This window comes from Carassius auratus, chromosome 30 (assembly GCF_003368295.1).
Source record: "Carassius auratus strain Wakin chromosome 30, ASM336829v1, whole genome shotgun sequence".
In the NCBI taxonomy this organism is placed as follows: domain Eukaryota; kingdom Metazoa; phylum Chordata; class Actinopteri; order Cypriniformes; family Cyprinidae; genus Carassius; species Carassius auratus.
The window spans coordinates 12,728,912-12,746,677 of NC_039272.1; the positions used below are offsets into that span (position 1 = coordinate 12,728,912).

General features: G+C 37.3%; 1 protein-coding gene across 2 annotated transcripts in view; it reads left to right on the top strand.

The window, feature by feature from the left end:
- LOC113049254 (calcium/calmodulin-dependent protein kinase kinase 1-like) overlaps positions 1-17,757 on the top strand; it is a 35,077-nt gene extending 17,320 nt beyond the window's left edge. The window contains exons 7-16 of one of the 2 annotated variants that reach the window (XM_026211432.1): positions 717-738; positions 2,233-2,321; positions 4,576-4,775; positions 5,751-5,804; positions 6,002-6,075; positions 7,279-7,366; positions 9,253-9,381; positions 9,759-9,862; positions 13,278-13,325; positions 14,277-17,757. In XM_026211432.1, the coding sequence (XP_026067217.1) occupies positions 717-738; positions 2,233-2,321; positions 4,576-4,775; positions 5,751-5,804; positions 6,002-6,075; positions 7,279-7,366; positions 9,253-9,381; positions 9,759-9,862; positions 13,278-13,325; positions 14,277-14,352 (884 nt within the window). In that variant the 3' untranslated portion in view covers positions 14,353-17,757. The remainder of the gene's footprint in view (positions 1-716; positions 739-2,232; positions 2,322-4,575; positions 4,776-5,750; positions 5,805-6,001; positions 6,076-7,278; positions 7,367-9,252; positions 9,382-9,758; positions 9,863-13,277; positions 13,326-14,276) is intronic. The other variant, XM_026211433.1, reaches the window with a different exon arrangement.
- Positions 17,758-17,766: the final 9 nt, after the last annotated feature.

The following is a 17,766-nucleotide window of genomic DNA, read 5'->3' on the forward strand; positions in this document are numbered from 1 at the left end:
CATGTTTCATGAGTACCAAATCAGCATATTAGAATTAATTCTGATTTGATGATCATGTGACTGAAGACTGGAGTAATGATGCTGAAATTTAAACATTGCCATCATAGGAGTAAATTCCTTTTTAAAATACATTGAAATACAAAACATTTTAAATTGTAGTAATATTTTGAAGAAAAAAACTTTTTTTTTTTTTACTGTATAATAATATAAGAGGCTTTTATAAAAAAGTATTTAAAAAATAATTTTAGTATTGTATTAGTATTATAATCCTCAACATTAATATTGTTTCACATCCCTTTTACACATCATCCATGCTTACCCCTTTCTTGTAAACATCTGCTCATTGGTTGCAGTATTCAGTTGTTTCCTCCATTGCTATTCATGTTTAAAACAGATCAAACTGTGTCTTCATAATGGGCTGAAGTTAGAATCTGTAGAATAAGCGTGTCTTACATGGATAAACATACATGATAAATTTAGTTGGCTGCTCTGACTCACTGTAGGAATGAATATAAGGTGTTTGTGCTGATGGTGCAATGGTGCGAATAAAAGCACACATCATGCATATGTGTGAAAAAGAGCTGGGTCATTTGAGGATATGACATAGAATAAGAACATTACATTTCATAAAAGGCTCTGAGAAATGGATTTGTCAGTAACAGAATGTCTTTTCACCCTGGTTTTTGTTTAATGACTCTCTTTCTGATCTTTCACAGTGTTTGAGCTGATGCAGAAGGGGTGAGTATCTGTGTGTCCACTTCAACCTCTTTTGTGCATAATTGATGCTTTCGCCACGCTTTCTTCCAGCCTCTATCGTTTCATTAATCACTTCTTCCCATCTTCATCGACTGTCTCGTCTTGCATATCTGTCATCACTTAGATCTGACACAGTTTCTCGTTTCCTTCCCTTGTTCCAAAGGGATTAATTAAGTACTTATGTTCTCACTTTCTCACTCAGTCTCTTATTCACTTCTTTTTCTAAATCAGTTCTTTTGTTTTTTGTAACTAAATAGACTCACTGCATAAAAACAATTGCATTGTTAATCTTTTCAGTATTCCTTGTAGTTTTTATTTATTCTTTTGCTTTCTCTGCGCTTCTAAATTCACGAAAAGCTCATTTAAATGGCAGCAGTCTTCCAGTTTATTATAAGACCTTTTTTTTCAATTGTGACATTTTACTTCATTTGAATATGAGTTTTGGCCAAGTGGCCCAGCTTTGTTTTGGAGCGAAATGTTGTTTGTGGGCTTCTGCCTTGAAAAGAGCAGATTAGAACTTACTTTGCATAATTACAGAACTGTCTATATTCACTAGACCTGGCTGAATATGTTTGGCCTTTCTGCTCAATCGTGATTCACTGCCTGTGGGTAATGAATGAAATGGCCTTTGAGGGCCCTGTTTTGTGCTAAGTGGTTTTTGTGATTGGTTTTTATGTAAATCTCACAGGCACAGTTCATTTTGAAGGATTCTATCCACTGTGTGTGCAGTCCTGTAGTTTCCCAGCATCCTTTGTTCTCTTGCACAACTTTCCCAGTGCGGCGTTTTATACGTATGTCTTTTTTGACAAACATTACTGTATGTCAAACATTTGGAATTCTGTTGATTTAAATAGGTCACTAAAGGCTGGAATACACTACATGACTTTAGCGCTGATTTATAGTCTGGAGCGGTTCATGCTAGTTGGCGAAAGTTAGATTTTTCGTAGAAAAATATAATGGCTACAGATTCCAGTGTTTTAGCATTAGACTATGATTCCATTAAGTCAGACGATATCAAGCCTGTTTGATATTTTGAGCCAATTTTAGAATATGTGTTATTCTCATTTGTCACGCATCTCTTAGCAACAAAGACGCAATAGTGTGTGATCTTTAGTCATTGTGGAACTATTTATTTTTAGGATTTTGGATTCTTTTACAGGATATTTTCCAATTACAGGATATTTTTTAGTACATAAATAGGTACTTGTATTTGTAGTATACTTAGCCTGGCAGATAGGTATTTCAAATACTTTTTAGTATATATTTTATTTTTTTCACTAGGGTTGTTTCATGTTAAAGCCAAATCAAGAGGACATTTTAGACAGTGTATTGTATCAGAAGTTTTGATCTCTCTAACTATCATTTCATTCAGTATTTGTCTTCCTGAATCATTGTTGTCTGTTACTGTCTCAGTTACTGTCTTTTATTAGCACTTTATCAGTTAACTTACATTAACGTGCCTCTATTGGTCTCCAGCCCTGTGATGGAGGTCCCCAGCGACAGTCCGTTCAGTGAGGACCAGGCCCGCCACTACTTCAGAGACATTGTTCTTGGCATCGAGTACTGTGAGTCATTTCCTTCATTTTAAAAAACTTTTTTTTAATTGCCGGGTTGACCTCACTGGGTTCCATTTGTAGTTTTTAGGAGACCGTCTTGACACGCATTTTGTAACAGAGCATTCGAAGTTAAATAATTCCCAGTAGATAAGAGTGATCAAACTCCTGCTGATGAGCGCCTGACATTAATCATTACTTCTGTAAAAATAAAGACCCAAGAGAGTTCTGTCTCAAGATAAAGCTCTGTGTTTGTTGTTCTAACGCATCATGGCATCCTGTTAGGCTAATGAAGTGAGCGAATGTGGCAATGCGCTCATGTATCTGTGTGTGGGGGAGGTCATCGTTTCTTGATGAAAGCAAGACTGTGCTATTTCTAAAGGCCGCTCTTATTTTCTCTCATCTGTCAGAAGAAATTCGATTTTATGTTGAAAGATTACTGTCACTAAACAGTCTGGCGTTTAAAAGAATATTCTGTTAAGCTCAGTCGACAACATTCGTTGCATAAGGTTACCACAAAAATTAAATAGATAGTTCACCCAAAAATGAATGTTCTGTTCATTCACCCTCATGTCTTTCTAAATCTGTATGACTTTCTTTCTTAAGTGGAACACAAAAGTAGATATTCTTAAGATTGTTGGTAACCAGACATTTGGTCCCCATTGTCTTCCACTGTGTAGGCAAAAAAAAAACACCCAGAATATGATGTTTTGTGTTCTGGAGAAGAATCAAAGAAAGATGTGGATAAGTAAATGACTGAATGTTTATTTTTAGGTGAACTATCCCTTTAATTTTCACTTTTAGTAACAGTATTTACAAAGGAACAACATGTATGTGTGTTAACATGGTTTTAGTGTGAAGCTATATCAAATACCTTTTAAAAAAGTACAAAAAAAAATATTTAACCAACTCAATGCAAATTTGTACATTTCTTTTAAATCCTTTAAAACTGGCTCAATTCAGTTCCGTTGTAAGTGTCATGTTGACTTTCTTTTTGCTCTTTTGAAAAACAAGTCTAAATAACTTTATGGTGATCAACAGTCGACAGCTGAAGTTGTATTGAGCCTTTAAACAAGATAATCGCTCAAACAAAGAGTGATTTAGGCTGAGTTGATTGCCAAGTGTCTGTTCTGCTCATCGAGTGGAAACTAAGCTTACATGCGTTCGTTTGAATCTTACTAACCAGGCAACACTCGCTGTGGCAACCGTCTGGATGGCAACAGGCCATTTGCATGATTCGCCACAAATCAGTCTGTGTTAACAATGAACTCCTTTGTGTGTGTGTGTGTGTTGGTAATTTGCGGACTGTAATCAGAGTATGTGGCCATATTCCCTTCTCTTCATTAGCACAACGCTAGTGACCTCAGGGAGCCATCCATGTCAATAGAATTAATTAATAGTAATCTAAAAGATGTGTGTTTTTCGGGGGGGGGGGGGGGGGGGGTGTTATGTACACTGCTTGAGAGACATCTTGCATGAACTGTGGTGTACTCCATGTGTCACATTCACCTTGCTTGCTGACTTTGATGAAATAATTATATGCAATAACCTGCTAATACTTTGAACACATGTCTTTGTTCGTTAATGGATTTTCTTTTTTCATTACCATCTAAAGATGTCTGAGATGTGGCTCTTGTCACATATAACCAGTAATGGCAGATGACTGAAAGATGATAAGTGGCCGGCAGGTTATCTTTGATTGACCACTTGAGACAGGAAGGCATCTATTAACCAATCAAATTCATCTTCTGTGTGCACGGCCCAGGGGGACCTTCTTGAACCTGTCTGTGGGTCCTTAGTTAAGCCGAGAGCTACTGCTGTCAGACACACTTCATTTTGTATCTCCTCTTCACTGGCTGTGCTTAACTTTGTAACATTATTAAACTTTTATATTATTAAACAAGCAAAAAGCAGGTTAAAACTGGCATTTTGGTTCAAAATTAAGTAACTTTTACAGTATAAGTATGGTTGTGTATTACGTATTTTGTTCATATTTAAATTTTTGTTCAGATTTCATGCTAGGCTAAGTGATCACAGTTAGTCACTGATGAAACATACATTATTCTGGTGTTGAAAAAATAAGATTGATCCTCACATGAATAGATGTAAAATGTTTTGGTTTAAATATAACATTTCTTTTGATAAGTCTGATAAAATTCCGAGATTTAAAGCTAATTGTCAGCAAACTCCCTTTTGAGACGGCTCATTTTTATCATTCTTTTTGATGTATTTCATTACATCTCTTATTCTCTTTCTTTTTGCTCAGTGCACTATCAGAAGATTGTTCACAGAGATATCAAACCATCTAATTTATTACTGGGAGATGACGGACATGTCAAGATTGCAGATTTTGGGGTTAGTAACCAGTTCGAGGGTAATGATGCCTTGCTCTCCAGCACTGCTGGTACTCCTGCCTTCATGGCCCCAGAGACGCTGTCGGACAACCGCAAGAGCTTTAGTGGAAAGGTAATGTGTGTCTGGGATCATTTTGCTAATATGTGTTGTGATAGGCCAATCATTCAGGCTGATTAGGCTTTATAAAATAGCTTAAAGGGATAGTTCACCCAAAAATTAGAATTTTATCAGACAGGAATGCTAATTCGTAACACAAATTAAGATATTTTTGATGAAATCTGAGAGCTTTCTGACCCTCCACAGACAGCAATGCAACTGAAATGTTCCTAGGCCCAGAAACCTAGAAAGTACATTGTTAAAATAGTCCTTGTGACATCAGTGGTTCAACCGTAATTTTATTAAGCTACTTTCTGTGTGCAAAAATGACAAAAATGTTCTGAACGGCATGCGCTGCACTTTGTTTACAAGCAGAGGAATGCACAAAAAGTATTCTCATAGCTTCATAAAATTGCAGTTGAACCACTGATGTCACATGGACTAGTGTTTTTGCATGGGACTTTGCGATTTCTCTCATGAACATGTCATAGAGCTATACTGATGTTCCAAAGTTTTGGGTCGAGAAGATTTTTAAAAAGTATTTGATCAAAATTCATTTAAAACCGTAATATTAAAATTGTAATATTGTGTAAGATACAATTATTAAAATCAAAGTAATTTATTTGATGGCAAAGCTGTCACTTGATTTTTCAGAACTCATTCTGATATGTTGATTTGGTGCCTATTGGCAATGTTGAAAACATTTTTATGGCTTTTTGATAAGAAGTGCACTTGTTTAAAATACTTCTCTCTCTCTTTTTTTAAATAAGCTTTTTTTTTAATCCTTTGCTGTCACTTTTGATCAATTGAATGTGTATTTGCTGAATAAAAATATAACTTTCTTTAAAAAACAAAATGTATGAACCCCTCACTTTTGAGCAGAATGGAAATTTTGGGTGAACTGTCCCTTTAATGAATCCTGTTCATCTCAATATCTCAAAGGTCCAGAACTCCCCTGGAACACTAAAACAGAAGTTGTGTTTTTTTCAGGCTCTGGATGTGTGGGCTATGGGAGTGACCCTCTACTGTTTTGTTTATGGGAAGGTGAGTTTGCTCATGTGTTGATATGATCAGAGGGATAGCAGTAATTCTTCATTGTGGGATTATCTATCAGAATGATCGATGGATGGGACAGTGTGCTACTGCAGTGACATTTCTGTGATGGATGATTTTGATCACTCATCCATCTCCCCCCCTCTCTATCTCTCTCTCCTACTGTGTTTTTCTTCCTTGTCCTCCAGTGCCCATTTATTGATGAGTACATACTGGCACTTCACAATAAGATCAAGAGTAAGCCGGTGGAGTTCCCGGAGACGTAAGTCGGCCCTTGCTGTTTACGACGCATCTGCTATTAACAAATACAGAGAGAGGAAATGTCATAGATGTTTGAGTGTATGGCAATGTGAGCTAAATGCACTATTGATGCATGTCAGTTTAGTATGATATTTGCGTATTGTCCTGCAGGTCTGTATGAATATGTAAATGAAGTCTGCCTTCTGTGTGTGGAAGGCCAGAGGCCATCCAAATGCATGTCATCTGGTGTATGTGTTTGGACAAGAAGTCAACTAATGAAAGAGCGTCTCTCTCTAACACACACTCTGTTCCCTAATGTCATGCCGCAGTGTTCTCAGTGACTGAACTAACTGTTCACAGTGTCATCATTTTGAATCCAATTCTGAATATCAACATGACCATGGGTTTCCAGTGGTATGGTATTACAATTAGATATTAGACCGTACAGAAATTGAAATCTACAGATAACGCTTATAAACACTACATACATACATTCATGCAATGCTGATGTTGTCAACATGAACAATTTGATAAAAAAGTATAACAGTATGACTGACAGCCACCACATACTCCTCAAATCATTAGATTTATTCGCGCTGAGGAGCCGTGCCGATGAACAACCCATGTGAAGAAGATAATTCCACAAATAACTGCAATTACAGGTTTCAAACAGAAATGGCGACAAAAAGGCAAAACCTTTGGACTGCAGCATTAAAACTCTACTGTAACTCTACTATAAATGTACTGTTACACTCTCTTGTTTAATTTTTAAAAAGCATAAACATCACTTAATTTTAAGTCTATGCTTAAAACAAGAAAATAAATGAAGGGAATGGTGAAAAAAGAGATATACTGTATTCAACAGAGTAAGACTAATTCAAGTGATAATATAAGCATCTGTCTTGTTTTAAGGATGTATAGATAGCTAAACTAGGAAAACGGACAACAATACTCTCCGCTTCTGTACTGGTTTTTCTACTTTACTGTAAAATACCATTTTATTCTACTGTTCTATGTGCTATTTTATAACAGCATTAAATATATCCGTCTGCCCTCCTTGTTACAGAAGCTGTGTGACAGTCAGTGTGTTTTTTGAAGCTGTTTCTATGTCTGCAGTGTGTCAGCTCTTGTAAAAGCATGCTGTCATTGTTTAGCTGTACAGTCAGATGTTTTGGTTTTGTTTTACTACTTCAGCTATTTGCTCTGTGTTTCTGTGATATCTCAGGCCAGCTATCAGTGAGGGGCTGAAGAATCTGGTCTCACGAATGCTGGACAAAAACCCAGACACCAGGATCCCTATTCCTGAGATCAAAGTAAGTCTACATAAGACACAAAAGGAACACTTTAGAAATTGAGAGAGGCAAGGAACCCCTTTCACCATCTTCACAGATCTGTATTGAAAAATACAGAGTTTCAAAGATTTTGACTTTTTGATTTGGTTGGATGATTAATTAATGTTTTTCCTTTAAAAATTGCATAAATTTTCCTTGATGCATACCAGAGAGATAAAATGCAACATCACTTAAAATTAAAGTTATAGTCAGTATCTCAAAAAGAAATGTCCAAAGAATATTCTCTAGAGTGTCTCATTAGTCAGCGCTCTCAAAGCAGCAGTTTCTATCAAAGACCATTCCTGAGCCACATCCAAGGATAGTGTTAAAATATGACACAGTATCTCTGATAGCTTCTGCACCATCTAGCAGACTTGGTGTTTGGACAGGAACACATCAGCTAATCCCCATGGACAGAGATTTTGGTTCAGTTCTGGAAACTTCCATCTGCTGTCTCAGTGTGACAGAGTGTGAATAATTAGCACACACACATTCGGCCATCAGAGACTCCTGCCTGCATGTCATTACCCAGAAAATGTTCCATAAAAGCAGCGATCCCCAGAGCACACTTTAATCAGAGCTGCACGGCCTACATTCACTCAACAGCTCTACTCTCATATCCTTCAGACTAACTTTGTTTTTAGGACAAATATATATTTTTATTTTTTAATGATTTTCTGGTGGGATGGGTGGATAGACGAATGGATATGTGGAATAATCTACAGATATTTGAAAGGATGGATAAATAAAAGGAGTGATGGATGAGCAGATGAATGGAATGGAAGGATAGAAGGTTAGATGGATTGACCAATGGATGAATGGATGGAAGGACAGATGATGGCGTGATGGATGGATGGATGGATGGAAGGACAGATGATGGCGTGATGGATGGATGGATGGATGGAAGGACAGATGATGGCGTGATGGATGGATGGATGAATGGATGGATGGATGGAAGAAAAAATGTGTGGGCAGATCTACAGACTGATGGATAGATGAATGGAAGGCTAGATGATGGCTGGATGGATGAATGGATGTATGGACTGATCTATGGATGGATGGATGGATGATCAATGAATGTAAGTGTGGATGAATGGTTTTATGGATTTCTGTTGGAATGAATGAATGAGATGAATGGACCAATAATTGAAAAAATGTGTGGACAGATGGATATACAGACCAATAGATAAGATGAATGGAAGGACAGATGATGGATGGATGGATGGATGGATGGATGGGTGAAGGTGTGGATGAATGGTTTGATGGATTTATGGAGGAATGAATGATTGAAAGTTAGAAGAATGGCCCGATGGATGGATGGTAAAAAAAATTTGTGGATAGATCTACAGACAGATAAATAAAAAAGATAAATGGACAAATGTATAGTTGAATGGAATGATAGATTATGGCTGAATGGATGACACAATAGATGGATGGATGGATGTAGGACTCATCTATGGACAGATGCATGGATGAATGGTTTAATGGAATTATTGAGGAATTGATGAAAGGATGGACAGAATGTTAGATGAATTGAAAATTTTTTGATGGTTGGATATATTTAAGGATAGATGAAGACTGAATGTCTAAAACATTGGATGGATGAAAGAAAATATGTAAAAACTGATCTACGAACAGATGAATGAATAGATGATGGCTGGACATGAAACATTAGATGAATGGACGAATGGATTGATCTATGGACAGATGGATGGAGGATGGAATATTTAAAGCATCAGTGGATGAAACGATGAATAGAAGGACAGTTGATGGCTAAGCGAATGGATGATTGAATGGAAGACTACATTAACGGATGGATGGAATGATAGGTTGACATGCGTTACATATGTATGTGTGTCTATCTTCAGGTGGACCCCTGGGTGACTCAGGATGGCACTGACCCTTTGCCTTTAGAAGAGGAGCACTGTACTGTAGTGGAGGTCACCGAAGAAGAGGTGCAGAATTCAGTCAAGTTTGTCCCCAGTCTGTCTGCTGTGGTAAGTGAAACAGAGCAGGCACAAGGGCACCTGTGTATTAAACACATGAGCTACTGAACAGTAGTTACATGAACATAAACACACAGAGGCCACATGCCTTGACCAGATGTTTTTAAGACTTTGTTCTGCTGTCAACGAGTGAATGAATAAGAAGGTTAAGACACACTTGACCTCAGCCAAACAACTGAAACCTAACCATGTCAAACTGACCCTGCTTCTTGAACCGTCAGTGTTTCCTCGATTATTTTCATGGATTTAGTCCTTCTCACCATCACATTAGCACACTGCTGTTTTTCCATTAATGTTTTGTATTTGTATGCCCTGATCTTTATTCTTTGATATGTAAAGTAATTGATATCTTGTTGTTGACACTGTAGATTTTGGTCAAAGCCATGTTAAGGAAGCGTTCTTTTGGGAATCCATTCGAGTGTCCCAGCAGGAGAGAAGAGAGATCCATGTCTGCACCCGGCAGTCTGCTCATGTAAGTGTTCCAAACTGACAAACTATAGCAACCGATGACCAGCAAGATAGCATATTTCTATACCTTGACAAATCTAAATGACTTTCCTTTTCCTCACAAGGCCTTTGTAAGAGGCTGAAATCTTTTCAGCATTGCATCTCTTTCATTCTTTGCTTTTTTTGCTCTCACATTCAAGGTCGCAGCATGATATTTCAGACGTCATGTCTATCTATTTGAACAGGAAGGTTTGCTAATAGTCACCCATTACTTCTCCTGCTGCCAACATACGTTTCCATAGTAGCATGATTCAGTCGTTTTTTTCCCTCTTGCACTAGCATTGAAAGCTCCAGGACTTGATGTTTTCACAATTTCCCTGTCTAGAACTTTCTCCTCCGCACTACACTGAGGACACGGCTGACTCCCTTATCAATCATTTAGATTTCAGATTCAATCTTTTATATGTTTTTCAGATATTTTCTAGTTGAGATAAGACTTGAGGAAAATGAGTTGTGGCATTGTATTTTAATCCTTTTTCCTATATATATATAACACATAAACCCATTATAATAAATGTCTTATTTACCTGTGCTATTCAGCAAGTAGGAAATATACAGAAATTTGATACAGTTATCAAACACTTAATTCTACATTAAATACAGATAAATCCTTAAAGCTACAAAAGTGATTGATTTCCTCTTTTTTTCTTTCGTTCTTTAAATAAACAGACATCTCAGCACCCGGGCTATTAAGTTATTTTTGTTGCTATTACGTTAAAAGAGCTGCCGCTGCTGAACATGATGCGGATCTGAGACGCATGTTCATAATTTAAGCCGTGCTTCATTATGAAATGATACAGGTTACAGTGCACTATGAGCAGAGGATAATGACTAACAGGACAGGAAATTTAGTTTTTACTGACATATGGCCTGACAGCATCTCATATAACTGATGTTCTTGTCAAGAAAAAAAAAACAGAAGCAGCAGTTGAGTGTGGTGGTCAACTCTAGCCTTGCCCTCTGCGTTATAAATTATATACATCATTTTTTTGTGTGTCTATACAACTAAAAATGACTATATATATATATATATATATATATATATATATATATATATATATATATATATATATATATTGTTTTTTTTGTTTTTTTTTCTTAAATATAAAAATTTTGTAAATATAAAAAATGTACACATTTAAAATTATAATTAAAAATCTTGTATAAATCAATGAATTTAAAACGTGTCTGTGTGTTTATAGTTAATTTAATTTATAATTAATTTAAAAACTCACAAAAAAAGTTACAGCAGTAATTCAGTTTCTTTGAATCGTGCTGGATGTTTACAGCATCCCTCCTGTGACAGTTATTCTCAGAGGCATTTTGCTGTTAATGTAGTTGCCCACTACACTGACAAAAGAGAAGTCATTTCTGTCCCCACTCTGCTGCTTTTCCCACATTAGAGGGGGTTTGTTCAAGGACAACAGAATGTTCTCTCACTCTTCCTCTCTGTGTGATGCCTGTCAGAATCACCAGAGGGTTGCTCTCGGTCTTCTGAATGCCCTGGATCAATACAGACAGTCTGGTTATCTCTGTATGTATCCCATATAGACCAGTGTATATTTTAATGCAGGGCTGAAATCTCTCTGCGATGGCTTATGGTGTTTTTACAGATGTGCCTTATGCAGTTATTATTCGTACAATCAAAACTGAAAGGTCTATTTGATTTGATCTGTAAACAAATGGACATGCTTGTTTTAAGTGGCCGGTCTGTTGACAAAAGTGAAATCTCTTGGGTAACAAGATGGATCAATACGGTGACTCAGCAGATCACCTCCGTTTCCAAGAGGCAGTTGGTTGTATTATCATTTACCTTTATAATTTTCTCATAAGCCATTTTTCAGCACTTGTTCCCTCTGAGTTAGTGTTTTTGATTGAATGAATAAAAAGCAGCAGCGCCCCCAGTTGGTAGAATGTTATCATCAGAATTTAGAAAATCCCTCTGTCCCTTTAAATCTCCTGTCAGGAGTGCACATTTGCATGTCATCCATAATTCAGTGTCAGGTTGAATACACTACCTCCTGCACGTTAATAACCTTTTTCATCTAAACAAACTTACTGTACATCGCCAACACACACTCTCCTTCCCTTTCTGAGGCATTCATACACTCTCAGGTGACTGCAGTCGTTTCTCTGTGATGGCATTGTGAATCTCATGAAGATTACATTTTCTACATCTCTCTTACATATTCATTTTCTCAGAATTTTGCCACTTTAATAACCAAGCACAATATAAGAATTACTTCTTTCTAACAACTATACAGTACTGTTTATTTAATTTTCCATGCTCTTTTCTACTTACTGCTTACTTGCTTTTCTGCAGTACAGTGTGAACTCAAGTTAATTATTTTAAAATATTAACCTTTTTTATTTTTAAATGATCTATCTATCTATCTATCTATCTATCTATCTATCTATCTATCTATCTATCTATCTATCTATCTAATACATACATATTTATGTATATGTGTGTATTTATGTGTATACATGTACAGTATATACATTTCATCAAAATAATTCACTAGTACACAATTTAAATATCTTTAATTTATAATTTATTGACTGTAACATCAAAATAAATATCTTATCAGCCACAATTTCACATTTTGTCAGCCTATTAACTTCTTTGTGCTGGATAACACCGGCTGCCACTGTACAGCTGTATATTAAACATGAACTATGTTTTTTATATGATTTTCAGTTTGTTTGCATAGTGCCACATTTTGTGTAAAAGTAACTGGTCAGGACATGGTATAATGCTACACACATCACTGAATAGTCCCTGCTGCAAAGCTTGCAAAAAGAAATGTCCCAAGTCATTACACATTTTTTGGCTGTGATGAAAATATGGCAGCACATTATTACATTTCAGCAATATTTTCTGGCCTCCAACACCTTAAAAAATGCTTCCATTCTGAAGCCACAGAGCGCAGGTTGTCTGTGCGTAACTATTCATATGCTCATAAAGCCCAGACTGGAGTTAGTTGATAATATTTCCTGTTGATGTTTGTCAAATACAAGGGTTAAACGCTGTCTCTGGACAAATATGCTTGGCATTTGATGAGTTTTCCTAAGCGTCTGGGCACATCCGTCTCTCTTCAGTTGTTGATGCTAATGCTGTCGGTCTCTGACTGGACTAGACGTAAATGCAAATCTCTGACTGCAGTTTTATATGATTATCTGAGGAGTACCATTTTAATAAACTGATTTTATTGCATGATTTAAATGCAGTCTAATGTTCCCTATTAATATATCTGGCATTTTGACCAGCAATAACTCACAGGAACCCCTATAATGACCTGGTTCCTGCCGCTTTACTTCAAATGAAAACGCTGACACTGTCCTCCCTTTCCTCCACTCTCTGTCTCTCTCTGCTGCAGGGACTCTTGGCCGTTCCGGCCCTCTTTTAAACTCCAGCCCTCATTAAGGTAACTCATTGTGACAGGTGGTCATTGTCATTTGTCACTCAAGCCCTGTGTCAGATTCCCTGCCCTTCTCCATGCATCCCCACGGATCAGTGAAAGTATGAGTCATTTCAGCCCCCATCCTGTCCTTGTGTGGCATTTCTCTTGCTTCATGACAGTAAAAGTATTTGGTGATAGAAGAGTAACCCTGTGAAGCACCTCATGTCATGGTCCTTCATTCAATCCCACTATGTACAGTATGTTCTGAGACCTCTGTGTGCAGTTGCGTCGTTTGCGGCAAACCTTCCCATGTCCATGTGTTTCCTCTAAGATTGCTCATCAGTGTGCTCAGAACGTTTCTAGTTTTTTTAGTTTAATACTGGATAGTTCACCACAGACTGTCTTCACACAAATGCTTCACACCTGTTTAATATAATGCACATTGCACTACTGCAAAAACTATACCTAGACAAAATCAAATATTTTTATGTGGTAATTTCCTGGAATCATTCACAGTGCAATTTTTAATTATTATTTAATATTGTGTCAGATTTATTTGCCCTAATTCAATTAAAAGTGAGACAAACTGCTGCTGGTTGCAGCCTCTCTCTGTCAATTTAATTTCAGTTAAATTTCAAACTACTTCATTGGCGTGACCAAACGTAACTGGTGTACAATCCTGGTCCTGGAGGGACAACATCATGCAGAATTTGACTCCGTCGTGTCCCAATGTACCTTCCTAAAAGATACCAATAATAAAGAGCTTGATTACATTGGTTCAGTTGTTTTATTGGAATTGCAGCTAGACTGTGGATACTGCTGGACAGTGGCCCTCCAGGAGCAAGACTGGATACTGCTGTAATAGATTAGAGATGCTCAAAAGCTTGCCTTTCAAGATCAACTACTGGATCAAAGCAGGGATCATATAGAAAGGCAATGATTCACCATTTTTTTCTCTGTTTTTCTTTCTCTCAGAAAAGGGAGCAGTGGAGAGGCTGGTAGAGAAGTGGAGCTCGAGGACTTACATGAGGACGAACCACCTACCTTTTGAGTGTCTTCATAGATCCTGAAGAGTTCCCCATTGTCCTTCCATCCCTTCGAGCAGAAGATGATCATGACCCAAACGGCTCAACTACACTGTTTCCACCGACTTGAGGCTTACCTTGACACTGAACTGGATTCTGCTATTGCTAGTCATCCTTCAGGCTTTTCATCTCTGTCAGTCTTGCACAAGAATCACTTATGGTTCTCATGAAACCTGGCCTTGATAATCTGGCTGAAAACGATTCTTTCTCCTTCGTACTATTTGGATCTTTCCATCCTGGTCCTCTCATCCTGGCTAAACTAGTAGATTTTGTATGGAATCTATATTAGGCCAGATTTGTTTGAAAGACAGACTATGCCACAAGCGTTCTAGTGCATAAGACTACAGCATGGAAAAAAGATGTGATTAACTTAGTAAGCTGTTGATACAGTGTGCTGCCATCATAACCTCTGTACATGTGTAGAAAATAATAGCAATGGCATCTTGCCTTTTTTGTATATGTTAATGTGCAATTCTTAACCCTATCCATCAATAGCATGCCTGAAATATGGCCTTCTCCATATAATGGTGGTTCCATATCTCTGTTGCTTTCCTTTTCTTTCATACCATCAAATTTTCCGATTTTTTTTCAGATACTATGTATAAACACACACAGTGTCGTACTGTGAAACAAAGGGGCTTATGTAACTACTAGATACTAAAAGAGGCTCTTGTCTGGACATTCAGTCGATTCTAGAAAACAGGGCTTTCTCATACAGCGTGTTTGAGCGCTCTGTATAACTATTATCTAGAACAGGGCTTATTTTCCATGTTTGTGAATGTCACAAATGCTTCATTCGGATCGCACCGGATGCAGGGCTCTCGTGTTGCAGCGCTTTGTCTCTCTGCAGGAACAGAATGTGTCATTGTTTACCGAGTCTTCACATTCCAAAAGGCCTGTTTGTCAGTCAGCGGTGCTTACGGGCCCTCGAACACACACGCAAACATGCCACCAAGGCGAGCGAGTGTGCGCTGATGCGGAAAGAGAGGGAGTCAGTTTCACTCAAAACAGACAAGCCAATTGAGGGAAGGATCTGAATATGGTGTTTAGCTGTGCAACGAAAATAAACTGCCATTCAGTGTCATCCTGGTCCCTCTCGGCCTGCAGCTCCGTCCAAAACAATACGCCCTTGTTTACATCGGATCGTCTGCCAGGCGAATCCATTATGCCCTGTTTTTGAAATCACATATTGAAAGTGCACAGAGAGTCTGAGTTGGCCGAACATTGTAAAGGCACATTGATGATCGAGATATTTAATTACCAGAGCAGAGCATTCATATTAATTCGATTTTTAGCATTATGAAGCTCTCACTGTGCATGTTTCCATTTTAAAAGGACAGTTCACCCAGAAATTAAATAGTATTAATAGCAAATACTTGCCAATTGAGACCAGTGCTTAAAAATGTGAGACAGGCTGAATAAAAATGACAAAAGTCAGTGGCTCAAAAGCAGAAATGCCCCATTTACCCTGGTATTCTTAATGCTGTGCAGTGTCCTGTCTCTGATGCCCAGTCATCATGGAAAAAAAGGAAGTCAAACCATATTTACATGTTTTCAAAAAGCCATTCCGATTTTTGTCTTTATTATTGAGATTATCAAAAACACTGGATTCTTTGGCTGTTGTTCACGTTTGCTTAGCAAAATAGTCTGTTTGTGAGCGCCACTAAGTCACAGTTTTATGTGACAACAATGGCCCATGGCATGTGATCAAAAGTGCAAATATTATTGGTTGGCCAGTTTTCTTCTCAGTGCAATGGCCATGAACACCTCTTCATAAAAATAAAAAATAAAAGAGTTGCATTAATGGTATGCAAATGATTGTGACAGTCTGAACAGACACATTCATTCAAATACTTTTAAATGAATGTTTATCATACCAAATATTTGTCTTTATGTGAACAGGCCTTTCCCCGTCATATATTTCCAAACTTTTGAAAGGAGATATTTCGCAGAATGTCTAAGCTGCTCATGTAATGCAATCGGATGGGTCACCAACCATTCCCCTTTTATTGTATAGATAAGAGCAGCTTTGACTATTTCAGGGTGAACTGCCCCTTTAATTAATTCATTTTACAAAAATAAAAATGGACTCAATCAGGTCAGCTGCCAATTATTTTCAGTTAACTGATATTACATAAGCAGTGATTGCTTAGAGGAAACCTTTAACAAATGTCACTCATTTAGCAGATTCATTATGGCTAATATAAAGACCGCTTTCATTATATTCTCACTAATATTCTGAGCAGATGGTGGTCCATTTTTCGGATTCCTACACATTCTTCCCTTCTTCTCTCGATGACCCTCTCGATGTCTCTTGAGATTGCTTCTTGCCCACAAACTGAATTACACAGGAAAACCATTTTCAGTGCCAAACGACTAGTGTTTTTGGGGATTTGTTTATATGGAGTATTTGATTAAATGGAGTCATGTTTCTGTCGTGTATTGAGACTTCTGTATGTGGTACTCAGGGTCTGGACACTGCTGTTTGGGAAATACAGAGAGAATGGAGTAGCATATTCTATGTTCAGGAGCTGTAAGGTGTTTATGTGTAGAAATTCATCAGATGGTTTTAAATAATGCCCCTCGTTCTCTTATATGTGTGAGTTTGCAAACTCATTTGTCCATTCTGTCTCAAATGCACAGTAGTCTTCTTGATGTACAGTATGCTATGCACCTGTTAGTGTCTCGACATACGGCATGTCCCTTAACGTATAACCTTTTACAGACTTCTCTCTAGGTTTGTTTATTCCTTTTGATATCTATCCGAGGCAAAACAACTAATGTTTAAACCCCTTTAAATTGTTTCCTGCAGGACTTTTGTATAAGCTAAACATATGCATCAGCCAATATGCCATACCTCTGTCTGAGCAATCAACTCAAGTGTGAAGGCTTTATTTCCTTTTCCAGGTTTCGGCTCATGTGCAATAGATGAGGTTTGATCATTTGTCTACCCACATTTAAAAAGGTTTCTCTTACTTAAAGGAGGGTGCTTTGTAGCTGCAAAACATTCTTACTATGAAAGCTTTATGCTTTTTTAAAATTCCCTTTCTTGATTTAAAAGTATATCAGAATTGTATATAAACCGTAAAACACTGTCTCACTCATACCTACAGTTTGAACTGCCCAGTTATTTGTGTCAGAGTGCCTGATTTTGCTGGTTATTTATAGACGTATATATTCTGCTGCATTGATCTGAATGTAACGGTTAAAAAAATTCAAAGACAACAGAAAAAAATAAGAGCATGTCCTGAGAAAACACTGAATGCAACTCTTACTTTGTAAATATGTACCAATGCATATAAAGATGCTATTTTTTGCATGCTTTTTGTACACATAGACATAATCAAAGAAAATAAAGATATCACAGGGGATTCAGGTTT